This window comes from Nelumbo lutea, chromosome 2 (genome assembly GCF_056320005.1).
Source record: "Nelumbo lutea isolate HS-2025 chromosome 2, American lotus-T2T, whole genome shotgun sequence".
In the NCBI taxonomy this organism is placed as follows: Eukaryota; Viridiplantae; Streptophyta; class Magnoliopsida; order Proteales; family Nelumbonaceae; genus Nelumbo; species Nelumbo lutea.
The window spans coordinates 6,785,832-6,805,389 of record NC_142685.1 but is presented as its reverse complement, the minus strand read 5'-3'; the positions used below and the strand labels follow the sequence as shown (position 1 = coordinate 6,805,389).

General features: G+C 36.7%; 1 protein-coding gene across 15 annotated transcripts; it reads left to right on the top strand.

Moving 5' to 3' along the window:
* The first annotated feature begins 540 nt into the window (after positions 1-540).
* On the top strand, positions 541-19,253 carry LOC148868315 (uncharacterized). Of its 15 annotated transcripts, none has more exons than XR_016108194.1 (7): positions 757-914; positions 1,656-1,718; positions 2,347-2,382; positions 16,848-16,964; positions 17,814-17,900; positions 18,026-18,369; positions 18,904-19,253. XR_016108194.1 is itself a non-coding variant. In XM_088973779.1 (4 exons), exons 1-4 carry the CDS (start codon positions 761-763, stop codon positions 18,933-18,935), a joined length of 336 nt encoding a protein of 111 aa, XP_088829905.1. In that variant the 5' UTR covers positions 541-760; the 3' UTR covers positions 18,936-19,253. The 15 variants fall into 15 exon arrangements, 1 of the variants encoding a protein (XP_088829905.1); XR_016108193.1 differs by having other exon boundaries at positions 2,347-2,429; XR_016108195.1 differs by lacking the exon at positions 2,347-2,382 and having other exon boundaries at positions 770-914.
* Positions 19,254-19,558: the final 305 nt, after the last annotated feature.

Sequence of the window (19,558 nt, the reverse complement as noted above, 5' to 3'; positions counted from 1 at the left end):
ATTGATCCATCATCTTAAACATTTTCCACTTAATTTAAGTGATCATTTTATTATTTTCAGATGACAAAACATTTTTAATGAAAGGTTGATTAAGTAAATAGGTTATAAGGAACGTTTTAATAAAACACAAACTATAGGATGGGTAAATCTATGAAAATATTGGGGGTGTTCTAATAAATAACCCTAAAATAAAATATATAGATGTAGATGCGATGGCCAATGTGTCTCTGTATTAAAAGTAAGATACTAACCTTTCCTATTTTCTTTTGAGAGGATTTTTATCCGAACCAGTCAAGCAAAAATAGAACTTAAGTCTAGGGATAAAGTGGACCTTTTGTACATTCTGTCCATCTTAACTCTTAAAGGGCACTACACTAGAGAATCTTGAATTTATGAAAGTTTAGGATAGTTCAAGTAAGGTTTTAAAGTTGAAGGACGCTTTACGTAATTATCAGATAAGTCATGGATACTTTAGGTAATTATCCCAAAACTTTGCGCACAAACATACATGAATTAGGAGATGTTACCAAAGTGGAGTTCGGATCACTGCCAACAAAATACATTAACATGATGTGACGCTGCACATCTCATATAATATGGTGGGTCTTCAGAGTGATAGAACGTATTTTAGGTGATCCCAGCTCACCAATGTGCGGCCTGATGCTACTACACTTGCATATATAATGTGAACAGGGTTTTTGATTGTAGCCTTATATCCCGTCGCGTTTAAGTTTGCTCTGTATCAACAAAATAACTATCCATGTGGGTAGGAGATCTGAATTGCAAATACAACAGTGAAAAAAGAAAGCCTAGAGGGCTGATATTTATCCCGCCACACGGACCAGGCGACGAATTTCCATTTGACGGGGCAGTTCAAGTCTTCAAGCCGAACTCAAGCAGAAACCCTGTTACAGGTTCGCTCATCTTTCATTTATTCTGTCTTGTTGAAATTAGATTCACAAAATTCGGTGTAAGAAACACGGTTACGACAAAGAAAACAATTCGTGGCTTAATGGGGCTTACCTCTAACTTGCATAGGCTAGTTATTTTTTTTCCCCTGATTTTCTTCTTCTTTTAATGAATTCTGACCAGGGTTATCTGACCTTAGTTTCTTTGGAAGTGTTTCTTATTCTTGTTATTTTTCCCCTGCATTGAGTTATTGCTGGTAATAAATGGTCCAGACAGGAAATATGCATATTGAACCTTTTAGTGCTTCAAGCATTCCTCATTGTTTGAATTAATTGTTCTATTTTTCTGCAGGTTGCAGTCACACTGGTCCTACTGTGATTTGTCATTTGTGAATATTAAATATCAGAGCTTTACTTTCCGTGAAAGCGCTGAATTACCATTTGATTCATTTTCTTGTTATACCTACAAATTCTAGTTGGCATTACCCCTTTTTTAAAGAACAAGGGAAGATATTTTGTTTCTTCCTTTATTTTTTCACTTGGATGCTAACTCTATTTCTATTATGCGCTCGTTATAACATGTAGCATCAATGAATTATATGGACAACTCAGGAATCTCTTGAAATGAATGAATGGTTATTGTTAATTAAAAAAAGCATGGATGGTTATCCATTTGTAAAGAGAAATATCGATTAACATTTTACATAAATTCCTGATATAACGTGTATCTGTTTTACCTCTTGCAAGAGAAAGGAATGCAGTTCAGCCTAGCAACATGGTCTGTGCAAAACAAATTGGATTGGATGTCAGGTTTTTCTATATCAACTCCCTCATAGGAAACATTCAAATCTAGCAGTTTTTATGCAACAATGCTATGGTCAACTCTTTATTCTATCTAGAAATCCCCTAGATAAAAGATATAATGCAGGGCCAACATTTGACAAAAGACAAGAAAGACAATTCTGTTATAGGTATGACATGTCATTCCTGAGCCCCGGAATAGCAACTGGATGAAGTTTGTATGGGGTATGATTGCATTGGATCCGTTTTTGGCTCCCCTTAGCTGTAAATATTTGCAAAATCCCCTCTGGAAATTCGAAAGAATAATCCAGGAAACTTGTTTTAATTTGATTGTATCTTAGTTGTTCCAATATCTGCTATAAGATGCCCTTAGAATCATAATTAGTTATTGATTTTGCTTAAATCTTTATTAAGTTTTCTTTTGCTTCTGTTAATTTCTATTTTAAAAGTTTACTTTAGTTAGGAATATGTCTACTTGTTGTACCAAGAGCATGAATCTTAGATATTTCCTTAGTTAGTTTTAAGAGTTCATAAGTGGTGGTTCACATAGACTTCATAAATACAGCTTGTACTCTGAATACATGGAAGAATGCAATATGGATATCATGAGAAGCTTCTACTTTTTTATTTGGTGCAGATTCCAAATATTCTTGCAGGTGCCGACTCCTTAAAGGTTTTTTCGTACCTACCCCTTGAGAAGCTTAGATGCTGACATTTTAGGTCAATTTATCCTATTTTTTATTCTCTTATAATGCTAACCTATTTCAGATCTGATTTGGCATTTTCTCTTAACATAAAATCTGCAGGATGGACTCCTATATCTGTAAATCACCTATTGGGCTTATTTGCAAGGGGTGGAGTAGGTAGACTAGTCTTAGAGTGGAGGGTTCTGGGACCAGGGGGTTATTATTGAAGTTTTCCATTTTTTTTAAATATGATATGGTTTGTAAATTTTTGGCCATATATTTACTATTTAACAGCCTATTGTCATTTTTTTTTTGTTTTTTTTTTCATTTATCACCATTAACAAATATATTTTGATTGTTAATGCTGATAAAAAAATCAATATCATGAGTTTTATCATACATCATGATTCCAATCCAATTTACTCGTATATCTCCATGCTATTGTCTGGGCATTTTGATTTGGATTTTGAGTAAGATATTCAGCTCAATTCATAGTTGAACTGATGAAGTGGCAAATGTTACACAAGAAGTGGTTTAACATGAAAGAACCAAACATTAGAAGTAGAATGAGAGCAATGATATATAGCTTATAGGAGAAAACAAGTATGTAGAGCCCCTGTTTTGTTATTTCAAGAAGGAGAATAAGAGATATGGAGAGAATACGGATGTTTGTTGTATGTTAGCTACAAGGAAAAGAAAAAAAGAAAAATGAAGGACAGAGCTCATATTATACCACAGAGAGGGATGATACTCTATTTTGCTCATAGAGATCGAAGAATACTATGAAGGTTACTAGTTGAAGTCCTATCATGGTGAACACATTTTTTAAACCAGTAACAAAGATCATAATTCCATTAATTAAAAACAAACAAGTACAATAAGAGGTTGTGAATTTACAATTCAAAGAGATATACATTTTACATTTGAGCCCAAACTAACTTTTGCCTACTAGCCCCTTGTTTAGTTCATAAATCATCCATACTATTAGCCAATCATTGTACCCATATGATTTATAGTTGCATTATCTTTTGAAAGCCATCTAGAGCGTTTTATTTCTTCTGTAGCTCCAAACAGATCTACTACCCTTTATTAACCAACTTATAACCACATTGGAGTCATCTTCAATAATCAATCTTTCAGCTCCCATTTGAGTTTTTGCACTCCACATACTGCTGCCATAAGTTTTGTCTTGACTGAATCTCCACCTATGGGACATATAATCTCATTCTCATCTCTTATTACTCCTCCTATTCCAGAATTGCCCAAACTACTTCCGTCAAAATTCAGCTTCAATCACACCTAACTGGTGGTGTTCAGCCCCTTTGTGTTTTTGATTTTTAGATGATAGGCCTGCAACTGCCCCCCTACCCACCCACTTTCTGAAGAAGTCATCCATTGTGAAGTATGAGAATGGGTCCATTGTCTTCACCCAATGTGCTACCCTCACTGTAGTTCTTTCAATTATTGCCTCACTGCTTCTTTGTCCCTCAAATATTCTTGTATTCCTTTCCTCCCTCAAGGTCTAAATCACATCATAGTGAACACATTTTTTATGATTCCCTTATTGATTTAACTCCATGTCAAAGCACAATGCGAAGCCAACCCCCCCCACCCCCCCCCCCCCCAAAAAAAAAGGTGAATTTATTGCCTGTGCATTGCCTTGACAACTGCGAACAAACTTTATATTAACTATTTGAGCTCACAAGCATAAAATCCTGAATCAATCTTTCCACTCTATCCAAGATCATGCCTTATTTCAAACCATAATGCTGCTCAAATAATTTCTCTCTCCTTTCAAAAAACCTTGTCTTCTTTGGCCACCACCTTGCCCGTCTTCAACCTCAAGCTAGAGCACATCTCAGTTGAAAAACAGTCCACTTGATGTATGGAACTGTTTGAAATTAGATGCAAACTAGAAAATAACCAAACAAGAGAGGAAGAGAAGAGAGAACTGGCGGCAGTGAATGTTAGAGAGTAAGAGGTTCGAACGTAACCTCCCTCTAACACTCTAAACATCTTATTAAGAAGTTAATCTTTGACAAATTACAGAGAGGCCCTTGAGTGGGCAGGAAAATACAAAAACAGAACATTACAGAGTATGGGCTCAAAATAAGGCCCATAACAGAGAGAAACATAACATAACATGAAATGACAGTCTATGGGCCATTTGGCCCATCTCCTCTACAATCTCCATTTGATCCAATCTTCTCTAATCCTGTAGGCAACAAAAATGATCAATGCTTAGCTTATTTCTTTTATTTTTTTTTAGTTTATTAGTATTATAGGTTACTTTATTTTCATGGTTTCATTACTGTTACTTAGTATTTTGTTTTAGTATTGACCTTGTTTTCTTTTTCTTTTTTTTATTTTTTATTTTTATTTAGTTGTCAATTCAAACGATGTATAGTTTTGTTTTATTGCTCTTATATGGTTTTTAGCATTCATTCAACAGTGGTGACTAGTGAGATATTCTTTATTTGACTTTTCTATCCTACATATTTACCTTGGAGATCTTGTTGTCATCCAAATATTAAGTTACACAACTACCAATAAAAAAGTTCTGCAATTGAAGTTTGATCTGTACCAAAAAGAAGCAAAATATCTTGATGTTTATATAGCAAACTGGAAAATTTTAAGCAAAACATCTGGAAGCATGTACAGTGAGCAGATATGCTTGCTTTTCTCCTTTTGATTAGTACACATTTTACTTTACCTTTTCAAAAAAAGCTTTAATCAAAATGATTTATTTATTCATTCAAGTTAAAAGTAATGCATGGCATTGCATTATTTCTCCCTCCATTATTCTTTAATCCATCTCCTCTTTTGTTTTGCTTTGAGATTTTTTTTGTTGTGTTACTAGTAGAGCTCTTATTTCTCAAATGGCAATTTCATCACCATGGATGTCTATTCCAGCTCTCCCAATATCTGCTTCAAATCATTTTTTTTGATCAGTAATCTGCTTCAAATCATTTGATCACCATGGATTGAAGGAAAGCTCAGTTGATTGATTTTGGTCTAACATTTTGGATTCTGCTTTCTGCCATCTTTCTTTTCTGAACTATGAATCTTGCTCACTTTTTTTCCCCTGGATTACTAACTTTGTTTATCTTCCACCTGAGTACTTTTTTCTCCCTTGGAATTGATAATTGGCAAGGTTGAAAGGCATATCTATCCTGGTCTTCCATCTTTCAGACTTAAGAGGCTTCAATATCAAACATTTCAGAACAAGAATTATATGGGAGTCAATAATCTTTAGCTCTTTTGATGTATGGGGTGTAAAGGATGTATATCCTTATATACAGGCTTGCAATTCTAACCTTGGTCAGCAGTTGTATTTGGCTATTTTTTCCATCTATATTGCTATCTCTTTTTTTTTTTTTTGATCAGCAACCACTAATGTTCCTATCTTAATACATAAACTTTTTTCACTTGTCAACATACATGCACATATTCGTGACTGCCCTGTTTCTGCCATATAGTTGGATGGTATGGCAGCCAATCCACTCTGCCCACCAGGTAGGAAACTTTTTGGATTGGCCATTTGTTTTGCTCCAGTTCATATCACCCCTATACACCACCTTTGTTGGGGGCATTTGAAAAGGGAGGGATAAATAGAGTTTTTAAATGTAAAAAGATGCGACAATAGGACGATTGTTGCTGATATTCAATCTTTACTTGGATTGGTTGGTGGTGCATCCTGAGTATGAATACATGGATCTGCCTACTTATTTCCTTTCCCTCTTCCCTATCCTGTTGTGTATAAAGGGCATAATGGAGAAATTGCTGAGGGGTTTCTTATGTACAAAGGGTTGGAGGGATGGTTTCAAATTCCATCTTGTTGAGAGAGAAGGTTTTCTCTGCTATAGCACCTGGTGGTCTTGGACTCAACAACAACCAACTCACCTTTGCTGGGCAAGTGGTATTGGCATTTCAATTTGAGACCTGGTGGCCCATGGAGATGAATTACTGTATGCAAGTTTGAAACCGGAAATTTAGGTTGGGATCTTGGATTTGCTAATATACCCTACAGTTGCTCAATTTGAAAGAGCCTTGAAAAATTATACCCCTTATTCATTTAAGGGTATTAAAAAGGAGATTGGTAATGGTGCATGATTCTTGGTATGACTCTGGTGTGGAAACAGGCCTTTGATGGAGCTTTATTCAATTCTGCATAGAAGATAGGAATGCTCTTATAACGTAGTCATACAAGATGAGCAACAATTAACCTGTTTCAATCCTCAGGCTTTGTTGACTGCTGAATGATTGAGAAACCAGTGAAGTGGCTGGTCTGGTTCAAAAGAATTCAACGCCACCTTCCTTTAACCAGGCAATGTCCAAGGCTTTAGAATGTGAACTTGAGACACCTCTGAGATCTTCACATTAGGATCCTTTCTGATGCATCTGAGAGATCTAAATGATGTTTCTTTCCTTCATAAGGAACTTCGGTATCCCCTGCTCCAATGTAGGCATCCTTGATATTATGAATAGCAGCTCTAGTCAAGTGTCTTAGAAGAGATAAATTACTAAGAAGAAGTATGGGGTTCTAAGAGATAAACTGATAAGATTCTCATTGCTAATGAATGTGTAGATTCTAAGAAGAGGAGAAAGGAAAAGGCTTGGATTGCAAACTGGATTTGAGAAAAGCCTATGACTTGGTGGATTGGGACTTTTTTCTAAAAGTTTTAAGATTGAAGGTTTTGGAGTGAGATGGTACAAGTGGATAAAGGGTTGTATTTCCTCCTGTCATTATTCCATACTAGTTAACAGTGTAGCTAGAGACTTCTTTCTGGCTAGAAGGGGCCTTTGACAAGGTGATCCTCTTTCCCCTTGCCTCTTTACTCTAGTCACAAATGTGTTGAGTGACTTGATCTCAAGGGCTGATGTTACTAATCTGATAAGAGGCTAGAGAGTTAGAAGGGAAGAGGTGGTTATTTGCAGATGATATTGTTGTTTTTTGTGCGGAGATTTTGGCATGTCAGATTGGTTCCCTTCAAGTTAAATATTTGGGTCTTCCTCTGGGGGTGAGTTGTGGGCTGTCTTCAATTTGGGACCCGGTTATTGAAAGAATGGAGAGAAAAGTTGGCATCTTGGAAGGCAAAATATCTTTCTTTTTGGGGTAGGGTGACTTTGATTAAGAGCACATCATCCAATTTGCCTACCTATTCCTCTCCCTTTTCCCTATCCCAAACAAAGTTGCAAGAAAGCTTGAAAAACTTCAAAGGAATTTTCTTTGGAGGGGTTGGGAAGAGGAGAAAAAAATTCATCTTGTAAGTTGGGATCAAGTCTGCCTCCCCAAGGATGAAGGTGGTTTAGGCATAAGGAAGTTGAAAACCTTTAATTCTGCCCTTCTTTGTAAGTGGATTTGGAGATTTGCGGCTGAAAATGATGCTTGGTGGAGATCTCTCATTGCTGGTAAGTATGGAGTGGAGTGGGGAAACTGGAGAACTAGGGACCCTCCTCCCAGTTGGGGAAACTCTCTGTGGAAAGGGGTAATGAAGAACTTCTCTGTTCTTGCTGATGGGATCTCAATTAAGGTTGGCAATGGTAGTAGAACCAGGTTTTGGAAGGACCCTTGGTGCTTGAATGGTTCTCTTGCTGAATCTTTTCCTCTCCTCTTTCAGTGTGCATCTAATCAAGAGGCTTCTGTTGCTGAGTGTTGCAGCATGTTTGGAGATTCAGTTATTTGATCCCCTACCTTTAGAAGGAATCTTTTCGACTGGGAGCTGGACGAGATTATGAACATGTTGACTATCCTTCAGACTCAAGAGGTTGATTTGGCTCAGAAGATAAGTGGTATTGGAAATGGACTCCAGATGGTGATTTCTCTGTCAAGTCTTTGGCTTCCAAACTTAGTAGAATGGGTGTCACTGATTTCCCTTGTTCTAAGGTTTGGAATCCCATTAGCCCATCTAAATCCAACTTTCTGGTATGGACTATGGTTCTGAATAAATGTCTGTCTAGAGCTAATCTTGTGAGAAGGGGCATTCAGCTTCTGGACCTTTCGTGCACTCTGTGTGGGAACAATTCTGAATCTACTGATCATTTGTGCATTCACTGCCCGTTCTCTTCTCAGCTGTGGAATCACTTTTTCAGCTCCATGAACTTAAGATGGGCTATGCCAAGATCGGTAATGGAGCTTTTTGTGTTGCTGGAACATCAAAGGACTTAGCAAGAAAAGGAAGATAGTGTGGAAGACTATTCCTTGTGCTGTTTTATGGTCCATCTGGTCTGAGAGGAATACTAGGCTTTTCTGTAATAAGACCTTAAGTCCAGAAGATTTAATCCAGAAATCTGTGGACAAGTTAATCTCTTGGGTGTTAGTCTCTGAGGAGTTCAGAAATTGTAATTTGTCTGTTGTTTTTCATTCCAGTTCTTGGTGGAGCATGTAATTGCTGAGTTGCTCAGTTTGCCTTTCTGGGACTTATCTCAGCTTGTACTTGCAGCTTTTGATCCAATAAATATTTTGTTACCTTTTCTAGAAAAAAGATATTGTTATTTTTTTGTGAAGGGAAAAGGGAAGAACTGACTCATCTATAGAGGCTAGTAACTCACTTTGAAAGGGTTTCTAGGGGCAAGAGCTGCGTAGTAGGAATAAATAAAGAGAGAGAGAGGAGGTAGAAAACCTTGCTAGGTCGTTGGGTTGTGAGGTAGGAGACTGGACACTATTGTACTTAGGACTACCTTTGGGGGGGAGGACCCAAACTCTGATAGCTTCTGGTATCCAGTAGTGGAAAGATTCACAAAAGGCTAGCAAAGTGGAAAAGAAATTACACCGTTTGCCGGGGGAAGAATAACACTAATAAAGTCAATTTTGATCAATTTGCCAGTCTACTATTTATCTACCTTTAGGGTCCCCACCAAGGTGGCCAACCAACTCGAGAAATTAATGAGGGACTTCTTGTGGGAGCTAAGGGTGCAAAGAAAGATCACTTAGTGGAGTGGGGGGGGGGTAGTGTCTAGAAGTAGGGATAATAAGGGGGTCTAGGGATAGGAAATATTAGACTAAGGAGTGTAGCACTACTAGGATAATGGTTGTGGAGATTTTCCCTTGGAACAAGATAATTTGTGGCATAAAGTGATTGTGAGTATTCATGGCATGGCAGACAATGGGTGGGATGCTGGCCTTGACCCCTAGGGCATCTTGGTCTTCTCCAAGGGAAGTGATCCATGGTTTATTGCCTTTCTTTCTTCCTCTCAAAGATAGATTTCCGTCTATTCCCTTTCCCTAAACAAAGGGAGAGCAATTTCGAATGTTCTTGGTAATGAAAATTCTTGGGACCAAGGTTTAAAATGTCGATGTCGATGGGAATGTCGCTTACCAAAATATAGAACATGTGTCGGAAATGTCGGAGATGTCGAGGGGAAATATTGTAAAAATTAGAGACATTGTGGAAGTATTATGAAATATGTGGAAATATGCAATGGTATTTTGTAAAATGGTAAAAGAAGCATTAATACATATTTCTAGACTATTGTCTTATTCCCAACCATTATATAAAGCTAAGAAACTAAGATCAATAACAAATTAGTAAATGATGATTTACTGGTTTATTATGCATTTTGATGTTTTTACAAGGTTATTTGATATTTTCTTTTCTTATTTTTGATTCTGATTTATTATAAATTCTAAAATATTTATTGCACACTAGTAAATAGAAATACATTTATTCTGTTTTTTAAAATATTAAAGTTATAATACATTGTGCTTTATTATAAATTTAATAAACTGATTGTCCTTTTTGTAGTATTAAGATTATGACAAATTTTGATTTCTTATAAAACTTAATGAATTTATTATGATTTTTAATACTAAATTTATAATAAATTATGATTTAGTATAAAATCTAATAAATTTATTCTGATTTTTTATATTAAATGTAGAATATGATTTATTATAAAATACAATAAACATTTTCCGATTTTAATAAATATCTTAAAAAATACTAACTAGTTAATATTTTATTACTTAAAAAATATTTTATGTTTTATATTATAAAGTAATTAATTTATTATTTTATTTTTATATATTGTTGTTTCTTTTTTATAAATATTTTATTTGAAATATTAAATAGAAATTGTTAATGGAATGATTTATATTAATATATTTATTATATTAATATAATATACTAATATATTATATTTTTAATGCACATTAGTCGACATCCTATCGACATAATAGAAAAAACTGTCTTTTTTTTTGGTTATTTGGACTGATTTGGTTGACATTTCCGAAATATAGGAAATGTCGACTGAAATAATGTAATTTTGATATTACCATCCATTTCCATGTTGGTGAGCCTCGACATTGACATATGCCGGGCGACATTAGCGACATTTCGCGACATTTGAAACCATGCTTGGGACCAAGGAGAGGGTTATGGGAGTCTGAAATGGGGTTGGTAGACGAATGATGCAGTAGGGCTGGAATAAACTAACACAAGACAGAAAGAGAGGGGAAGAGAGAGTAGAAAGGGTAGAGTGATGTAGTAGGGCTGGAATAAACTAACACAAGACAGAAAGAGAGAGGAAGAGAGAGTAGAAAGAGTAGAGAAATAGAAAAGAGAGAGAAATCCCAAGGAATCACTCCAAGGGGTCCTAGAATCACTATAGGGTTTGTAGGAATCACTCCATACAGCAAGAGAGCTCTTAAGAAATCTTCCTTCATTCATTAGCCTCAAAAGGAAGGGAATACATCTATTTATATAGAGTGACTTGTGGCCCGGAATACTGTTCACCACAATTACAAAAATGCCAGTCCTTGTCTTGTGCATCAAGGAACACAATAACTTTCTATCTACTAATGCAAATAAACTGAAAATTGAAAGATAAGCCCTACTAAACTAGAGGAACAAGATGTTATATCCCAGGCCCCACACATGACTAGTTAAAATGACGAAAATACCCATACTGTCCAAATATACAAAAAAAAAATAAAAAAAAAATAAAAAAGAAAATTCCATATTTGATTCTTCAGCTCCTGCATTAACGAAATCATTTCTCTTCTCAGTATAGGTTCCTGAATCATTCTTGTTTGAACAACAGATTTTGGTTGGTGTCCTTCTCTAGCTATTTTACGTGTGCTTCCGTCTTCACTGTCCTCATTTAGTCTTCTAACATGGCAGGTTCTTTTCCCACAAAGGAAGTTTGGTGTAACCCTGTACCCCCAAAGATAAGGGTTTTTTTGTTGGGAGGTCAGAGGTGGTACTCCAAAAAATCAACACTTTGGATAAACTACAAAAAATAAGGTCAAATTGCTGCCTTTCCCCTCATGTTTGTTGGGCTGTGGTGGGACAATTACACATTTATTATTATCTTGTCCTTTTGCTTCTTTTGTTTGGAATTGGTTTTCTTCTCTTGGTTGCAAGTGGACCCCTCCTGATGTGGCAAGCCTTTTTGAACCAAGCTCCTTTAGACTACCAAAGAAAAGAGGTAGGGTGATGTGGAGAGCCACGAGAACTGCTACTCTGGTCATTATAGGAAGAGAGAAATAACAGAATTTTCCAAGGGACAAGTCACTGATTGCATACTTATTAAAGTCATACATTGGCTGAAATCAACTGAATTATTCAAAGATTATTCAGTTGGGGACATTTTTAGAGGCTGGTTGATTGTGGCAAATCTTTCAACAACTAGGAATGTGGTTCAGTGTCTTCAGTCTCAATGGTTACTTGCAGCACATCAAAGGATAAAATTGAACTTTGATGGAAGGTTTTTTGGGCAATCCGGGACCCTTGGGAGTTGGGGAGAGTATTCAGAGATGGGGAAGGCAGAGATAGCACTATACTCTGGCCCAATAGGTGTTGGAGATTCTTTAAGAGCTGAGATATTATGGCCCTACTTCAAGGACTGGGGCTGGCCAAGAAATGGGGGTTCCAAAACTATGAGGTGGTGGGAGAGTCTTAAGTTGTTAATGGGATGGCTGCAGACAAAAAGTCTGGGCTGTGGACTTTTAGACAGCAGGTGAGGAAGATTTTTGCTTAACATGGGAAGCTGAGTAATCATAAATTGGACAGGAGTTCAGCCAATAGTGTGGCCGATACTTTGGCAAAGTAGGGGACTCGAAGGGAAAATCTCTTTTGGGCTGTATTGTAAATCTTGAGATAAAATATGGGGTCAACAGTCAACACTCATGCTGTGAGTGGTTGACATTGTATGTTTCCTTTTGCTAATTTAATGAAAGTCACTGTTTCCAATAAAAAAAAGAATTGTGGGAATTCCATCTGCCAGTTGTGGATTTTTCCCTCAGGAGTTGGAGACAACAGATCACCTATTCTTTCATTGCTCATTTGAATTACTTCATCTGGACACATTTTTGGTTGATATTTCAGCACAATTGGTTTTTCTCACAATGATCCCTGACCTGCCAGCAGGATAGAGGATTAAAGGGCTTAGAAAGGCAAGGCTTTGTGGAGCATTATTCCCCGTACAAGCATTTGGATATTACAAATGAGGAGGAATACATGGATATCTGAGAACACATCTATGGAGGATGAAGTGATGAGAAAGGCTGTGGGGGTGGTTCATTCCTGGCTTTCTGTTCATAACAGCTCCAGGGACAGCACCATTTAGCTCCTATTTTTCCTACAATACACTTTCTTTATGTGCAAAATGGATACTTTGCCATTACATTTTGGGATTGAGACATGTGCTATACTTGTAATCTTAATTTTTTGAAACACAGAACTAATACAAGTTACCTTACTTTCCAAAAAATGTATGAAGACGTGAATAGTTTATCCTTTGGTTCAGATTTTTGGTCTTTGTCATCAATGTCAAGATACTGGACATGAGATATTTTGATATTTTCTTGATTCTGTTGCCTCTTCATCTTCTTTTCAGTGTTTTAAAAGCGCAAGGTGCAAAAAAAGCGCAAGGGTCATTTTTGCACCCAAGGTGCAAGGCGAGGTGTGCGCCTTTTTGAAGCAAGGCGCAGCCACACAAAAATGCAAAAAATTCTAAAAAATTCAAAAAATGCCAAAAAATCAAAAACAAAAATATTAAACGCATTATTAATTAAAATATAAATATAAATTTTAAAATAAATGCTTTTAAAAACGTATTCAAGCATGTTAATCTCATTATTTATTTTTTTCCAATTGCATTACTTCAAATAGCTAATGTGATGTTAAACATTATGCACTCCTGATTCTACGAGCCATCTTTGCACCGTGCCCCTCGTGGCAAGCCCAAACAACTCCATATCAGGGTCTTAAATTCTCAGTCCCTATAAAAAAGGTTTTATAACTTTTCAGTGTCCTTTAAAGATATCTTTTATTAGGACGAATGAATGAGCAAAAATGCACAGATTTTCAAATGGTGCACACCTGGCCTGAAAATGCTATGCCTAGGACCTAGGCAAGGTGCATACCCTAAAATGTGCCTTCCCTGTGTGCCTAGGAACGCCTTTTAAATCACAACTTCTTGTATGGAAAAGATAAAATTCAAGTACAATGGTGGGGGTGGGTAAACTCTCTTAACTCTCTCCCAAAGAGAAAAATTACAATGTATCCCAAAACAAATGATTTCTTCCCACCCTTTGTTTGGCAAGTGCGTTTGCAAATGGATTGACACATCTTTTAACCCACTGCAATCTCACTTCCATACCCTGAGTTAGCCACTTGAATTGCCTTCGTTCATTGATATATGTCCACAATCCATCCTCTTCCTTCCCTAACCATCCCATTACCATGTTGTAATCTCCTTCAATGATTAACCTGTTAAAATTTAGCTCCTTAACCCTTTTCACACCCTCTATCAAGGCCAAAATTTCTGCTCTCAGTGAGTCCCCAAAACCAATTGGGCCAAAAAAAAAAAAGCTATAACTGAACCTTCCTCCGACCTAAAGACACCACCAACCCCTAAAGGCCCTGGGTTATCTTCACTGTTGCCATCAAAGTTGAGCATGATATAGCTTGCACAAGATGGAGACCATAAGGGTCTAGCAATGCTTCTACTTGGAGCTGAGGCTGCTACTTCCTGTCAATTATTCAAAATGGTCTCTATGGGAATGCCATTAAACATCATCATTGTTTTTACCCAATGGACCACCCTTAAAGTGATCACTTCTATGATTGCCTCTCTACTTCTCTCTTTTTCAGCAAAGATTCTTTGGTTCTTTTCCTCCCAATTTGTCCAACAAATCACTTCTCTTGTACACTTCCACAGGATTCTTCCCCTCTTCTTAGTCCAGTTACTAGCATAAGAGTTGAAAAGGCTTTGTATGTTTGATGGGGAATCCACCTGCAACCAAAGAAAGAAAGAAACCAAGCCCAAATAGAAGAAGCAAAGGGGCAGGAGATTAATGAGTGGTAACAAGACTCACCATTGGCTTTACAAAGAGTACACCAGTTAGGAGACAAGCACCAAAAAGGCTTCTTTCTTTGAATTTGATTGCAAGTGTTAGTACTTTCCAAAGCTATTTCCCAACAAAGTGCCCCAACCCTAGGTGGAACTGGTTTCCTCCACACTTCTTTAGCAGGAAAGGAAGAGAGGGTCCAAAGGAAGACGGATGTTCAGGACTAGAAGACGGTTGTGTTAGGGCTTTTAAGAAAGAGGCGCAAGTAAAGGAGCCAAAGGAAGAGAGGGTCCAAATTCGAGAGTCCACTTTACAGGGATCCAAGAAAACCTTTTGAATTAATTGAATCAAAGACAATACATTGTCCACCTCTGATTCCTTGAGACCTATCTATGAAAAGGAGTATCTTGTATTGCTGGTTTTCCCAACACATCTTAACCATTCAAAGTTAATTTTTTGATATAAAACTTGCCCATGAAGGACTTATTTTGAAAACATGGAAAGGTCTTTTGGGCTGAAATTTTTTTCACAGATATGGGATGGGGAGAGGTACACAGGGAATCCATTTGAGCTCAAAATTACCAATTGCTATGTGAAACATTTTTTTCCTAGTCATTCAGGAAGTTTGTTAAATGACCCTTTTAGCAAAAAATGAAGAGTCTAATGAAATTCTGTTATTGATAAAAAATAATACTTCAGGCTCAGTGGCAAATGGACAGGGGGCTGGACATGTTTGTACTTCAAGCTGGGTGGAGAGGCAGCCCTGTGTTCCTTATAACCTGTATGTGGCTAGGCACTACCCCAGCCTGGTGAAATCGTACTCTCTGTTCATACTTCAGACCATCTTGGAAGAAGAAACATGAATATATTGAGAATTTAAAAGACATGGAGTGTAATCCCTTCTTTGCCTATTGATTAAATCTATGGTTTTTGTATGTGTGTGTGTGTATGTGTGCTACTCTGTATTTGGGTGGGATTGAGTTTGTGAGGAAGTGGAAGAGGAGGTACATGAGAAGATGTACAAAACGGGGGAAGAACACCTACAAATTACAAAGGAGGAAGCTTATTGCTATACAAATGCTCCAAATACACAGCACATTTGGCTAAGCCATCCACAGTATGATTGTGTTCCCTAGGAATCCAAACTAAATTAACATTTAAGCAGTCCAAAGAATTCCTAGCCTCTGTCAGATAGTGATTCAATCTCCAAGTCCTCCCTGTTATTAATATCTTTCCATTTGCTAATGGTTAATAGAATTTCATGTGCCTGCCCCTCACCTGGAGTGAAGTTTGTGGTTAAAAAAGGGAACTCAGGGAGGTCTTCTGTCAAGAAACTCAATAGAACCAAGGTTTCATGGTCCTTTGGGCATGCAGTTTTGGTTTGCGCCTATTCTGGAAAGGTTGGGTGTAGGAGAAGGAAACAACTGCACAGATACAGACACAAAACTGATGATATGACACTAGGACTGCAACTTAGGTGGGCTTGGGCTGAGTATTTGTTAAAATCTGAATGGGCCCTGCCTGAGGGCTTGGGCCTGATGCTGTGTAAATTCTTCAAGTTGGGTACCTGACTTGCACCCCTACATGAAACCTTTTTGATTGTTTAAAAAAACTCTCTACTTTATGTTGAATATAAAGTAATTTTTTTTATTTGATATAAAAAGAGAACTCCTAACCATAAGATTGCACATATATAGAACCTCAATATTTTCAAGTTTTTTATTTTTATTTTTATTTTTTGGGTTCATAAACTTAAGAAAGAAAAGGACAATGCAGAAGGTGCTGGTTCTAACTTATAAGTTGCCTTTGCAAATACTGATTCCTTGATTTTGGGCCTGATGCTGTGTAAATTCTTCAAGTTGGGTACCTAACTTGCACCCCTACATGAAACCTTTTTGATTGTTTAAAAAAACTCTCTACTTTATGTTGAATATAAAGTAATTCTTTTATTTGATATAAAAAGAGAACTCCTAACCATAAGATTGCACATATATAGAACCTCAATATTTTCAAGTTTTTTATTTTTATTTTTATTTTTTGGGTTCATAAATTTAAGAAAGAAAAGGACAATGCAGAAGGTGCTGGTTCTAACTTATAAGTTGCCCTTGCAAATACTGACTCCTTGATTTCACTAATATTAATTTTTCTTTTCTTTAGCTCACTCTACCTTGTTCTCTAGAAGGTTCCTTTGATCCATTCCTCTGTTCAACCTAAGTGCAAATGTAGAGTACCAGCCTACTTGAATAACTGGATGAAAGATGTACTTTCTACAATGTAAGAATATCTTTTCAACTTAGATTGAGTTATAGCTTCCTAAATATATCAAGTATCAAATCTCTTTGCCTTGGATTAAGATACTTTGCTTTTACCTGAGAAAAAAAAAGTTTAGGATACTTTGAAAGCTAAATCTTGGAGTATCAGTTGTTTACATTGGAATTACAAATAAGTGTATTTGAACTTAACCACATTTTGATAACTTGTCTGAGAGATTAACCGTTGGGCACAGTTGAGGTATTTTAGTGAGAAACACTGCATGAGTTTTTAAATTCTTAAAGGTATAATCTTTCAAAACTCTAATAGTGATTATATCAATGTTTTCTTAGAATATGCAATGTAGCTTTAGCTCTTTCTAGGAAGCAGAACAAGTTTAAGGTGGAGTTTTGAGTTTAACCATGTATTTTCTGGAGTTGTAAGGACTTTTGAATGTATTATCTTTTTAGTGGAGCTGTAAAATGGGCTGGGCTGCCTGTGGGCTGGCATGGCCCACATTAATAATATATAAATATGATTTTTTCTTCATAAAAAAATGAAATTCGTGCTGGCCTGTGGCACGACCCATGGGCCTGTACCAGGCTCCCCTCCCTGTAAATGTGGGTCATGCTGGCCCGGCTGCAACAGTTGCCGTACTGTGCCAGCCCTGCCCGCTATAGTGTGGGCGGCCTGAAAATGGAACTCATTGTTTTTTGTTCTATTTGTAATTTTAAAGAGATGTCCCACTTGTCTTGTGAATATAAACCTCTGGAGCTCTCACAAGAATGTATTTGGTTTTGTAAAATCTACTGCAAATAGTGTGCTTGAAATGTTTGTCATGGTCAACTCATAATTGCCATTCTCTTGTGCCAGATCAATCTACAATGATTAAAGATGAGGATATCCTTAGCAACAAGGATACTAAAATCTTTGTTGGCGATCATCAAAGATTCATGTTATGTAAGTGAAATCGTTATCAATTTAGTTGTTCATAAAAAAAAAATCGTCTTCAATTTTGACTTCTATTCATCCTCCATGTGCTTCTCTGGATACAACTTATTTGTCAACCTACAATGTAAGTTCAGCTTTCAACTTGCTCCAATTTTGCCATTTTTAAAGGTTTAGTAGAGCTCTTTAAATTACACAACAAGAATATGTTAATATTGCCATCAATGTTGCTAATGTGTTGAGCGATTGGAGCTTGCTTGCACGTCAAAGAAATGTGAATCATGATGGCAAAGGAGTAAGTAGTTGGCACATGAAGAAGTTTATGGAGTCATTTAAGAGATATGTCGGTCATGCTTGAAATGCTGATTTGCCGTCATCCAAGATATCGAAATGTAGAAAGAAGAAAAAAAGAAACAACTGGTCGGCAACTAAATCCATCACACCAACTCCTGCTAGCTTCAATGATACAGCAGAAGGATGAGTAAGATGTAACCTATTTGTCCATCAAGTTATTTGTCTGTAGTATGAGAGTCAATGGAGGACCAAGGCGACCAATATCAATTTTGGAAAAAAAAGCAGATTGATGTATCCACTGAGTTTTGAATGCAAAATGAAATCTTGAGACTTATTATGACATTTAAGTAACAAGGTCGAACCTGGAATGTGGGCGATTCCTGTTTACAATGCCAACCGTGTGAACAACTTAAAATGTACTTGTCTGAAATTGGACTTTTCATGCTCTACACGTTCTCTTTATTTATGTTGCATTTTCAAAAAATGATGAATATACTGCAGTTCTTCTACACCTAACATGTCTGGACTTGGACTTTTCATACTCCGCACCTTCTCTTTACGGTTTATGCTGCATTTTCTAGAGATGCTAAATATATATACTACAGTTATTCTTCTACATCTAAGCATATATATGATGTGGGCAATTAGCTGTATTTCCTTTATGTGCCTAAAAATTGTTCCATTATGAGCTTTATTCATTGGACGGTGTCATTAATTGCAGGTATAACAATTTCTGAATTGCTTCCAACATGAGCTACGGAGCCTCAATCTGGACCACAACCATAGATTCCTGCTGCATTGTGGTCCAATGCTTGGTTATCTGCTTTGTCCTGCCCGTCCTTGTCTTGACAGTTACAATGCCTGGCCGATATTCTAAATTCCACTTCCTTGAAGAGAAAGGTGAGTTGGTTTTCATTGTTCCGACTATAAATGGCAACTGTAGCATTTCTTGTACAGGAGTGTACCTTATCAAAGAAACTGCCTGTAAAAGTACTATTGTAGATTCCATTAAATGGACAGGTCAATTCTTCAATCTAGAACAATCTTAGTGGGCCACCATTTGAATTGGCATTGTTTGAATGAATATCAGCAACCTCCACCCTACAATTAATGGTTGAGGATGAAGATTTGATTTATTGATCAATAGTTACAGACTTACAGTGAAGCTGCTGTAAAAGGTAATTGGATAATACCGTTTTGATTTCTGGAACATTTTTAGGAGCCTACAACCAGGAAGACAAGAGACCTCTCTACATCATAATCCTTCTTTGTTAGACTTTTAAATGATCAATCTATTTCAAACCTTTCATTTTTTGACACCAAAACATCAAACACCTTATGTATAAACTATAAAATGCTCCTTCAATTTTCTGAAC

What these genes read in the sequence shown, in the direction of transcription:
- LOC148868315 (XM_088973779.1), top strand. Translation starts at nt 761, where the DNA reads ATGTGGGTAGGAGATCTGAATTGCAAATACAACAGTGAAAAAAGAAAG. An exon ending in AAGCAGAAACCCTGTTACAG is followed by an intron (nt 915 to 1,655) that starts GTTCGCTCATCT and finishes ACCTCTTGCAAG; the next exon opens with AGAAAGGAATGCAGTTCAGC. An exon ending in TCATCAAAGATTCATGTTAT is followed by an intron (nt 17,901 to 18,903) that starts GTAAGTGAAATC and finishes CATTAATTGCAG; the next exon opens with GTATAACAATTTCTGAATTG.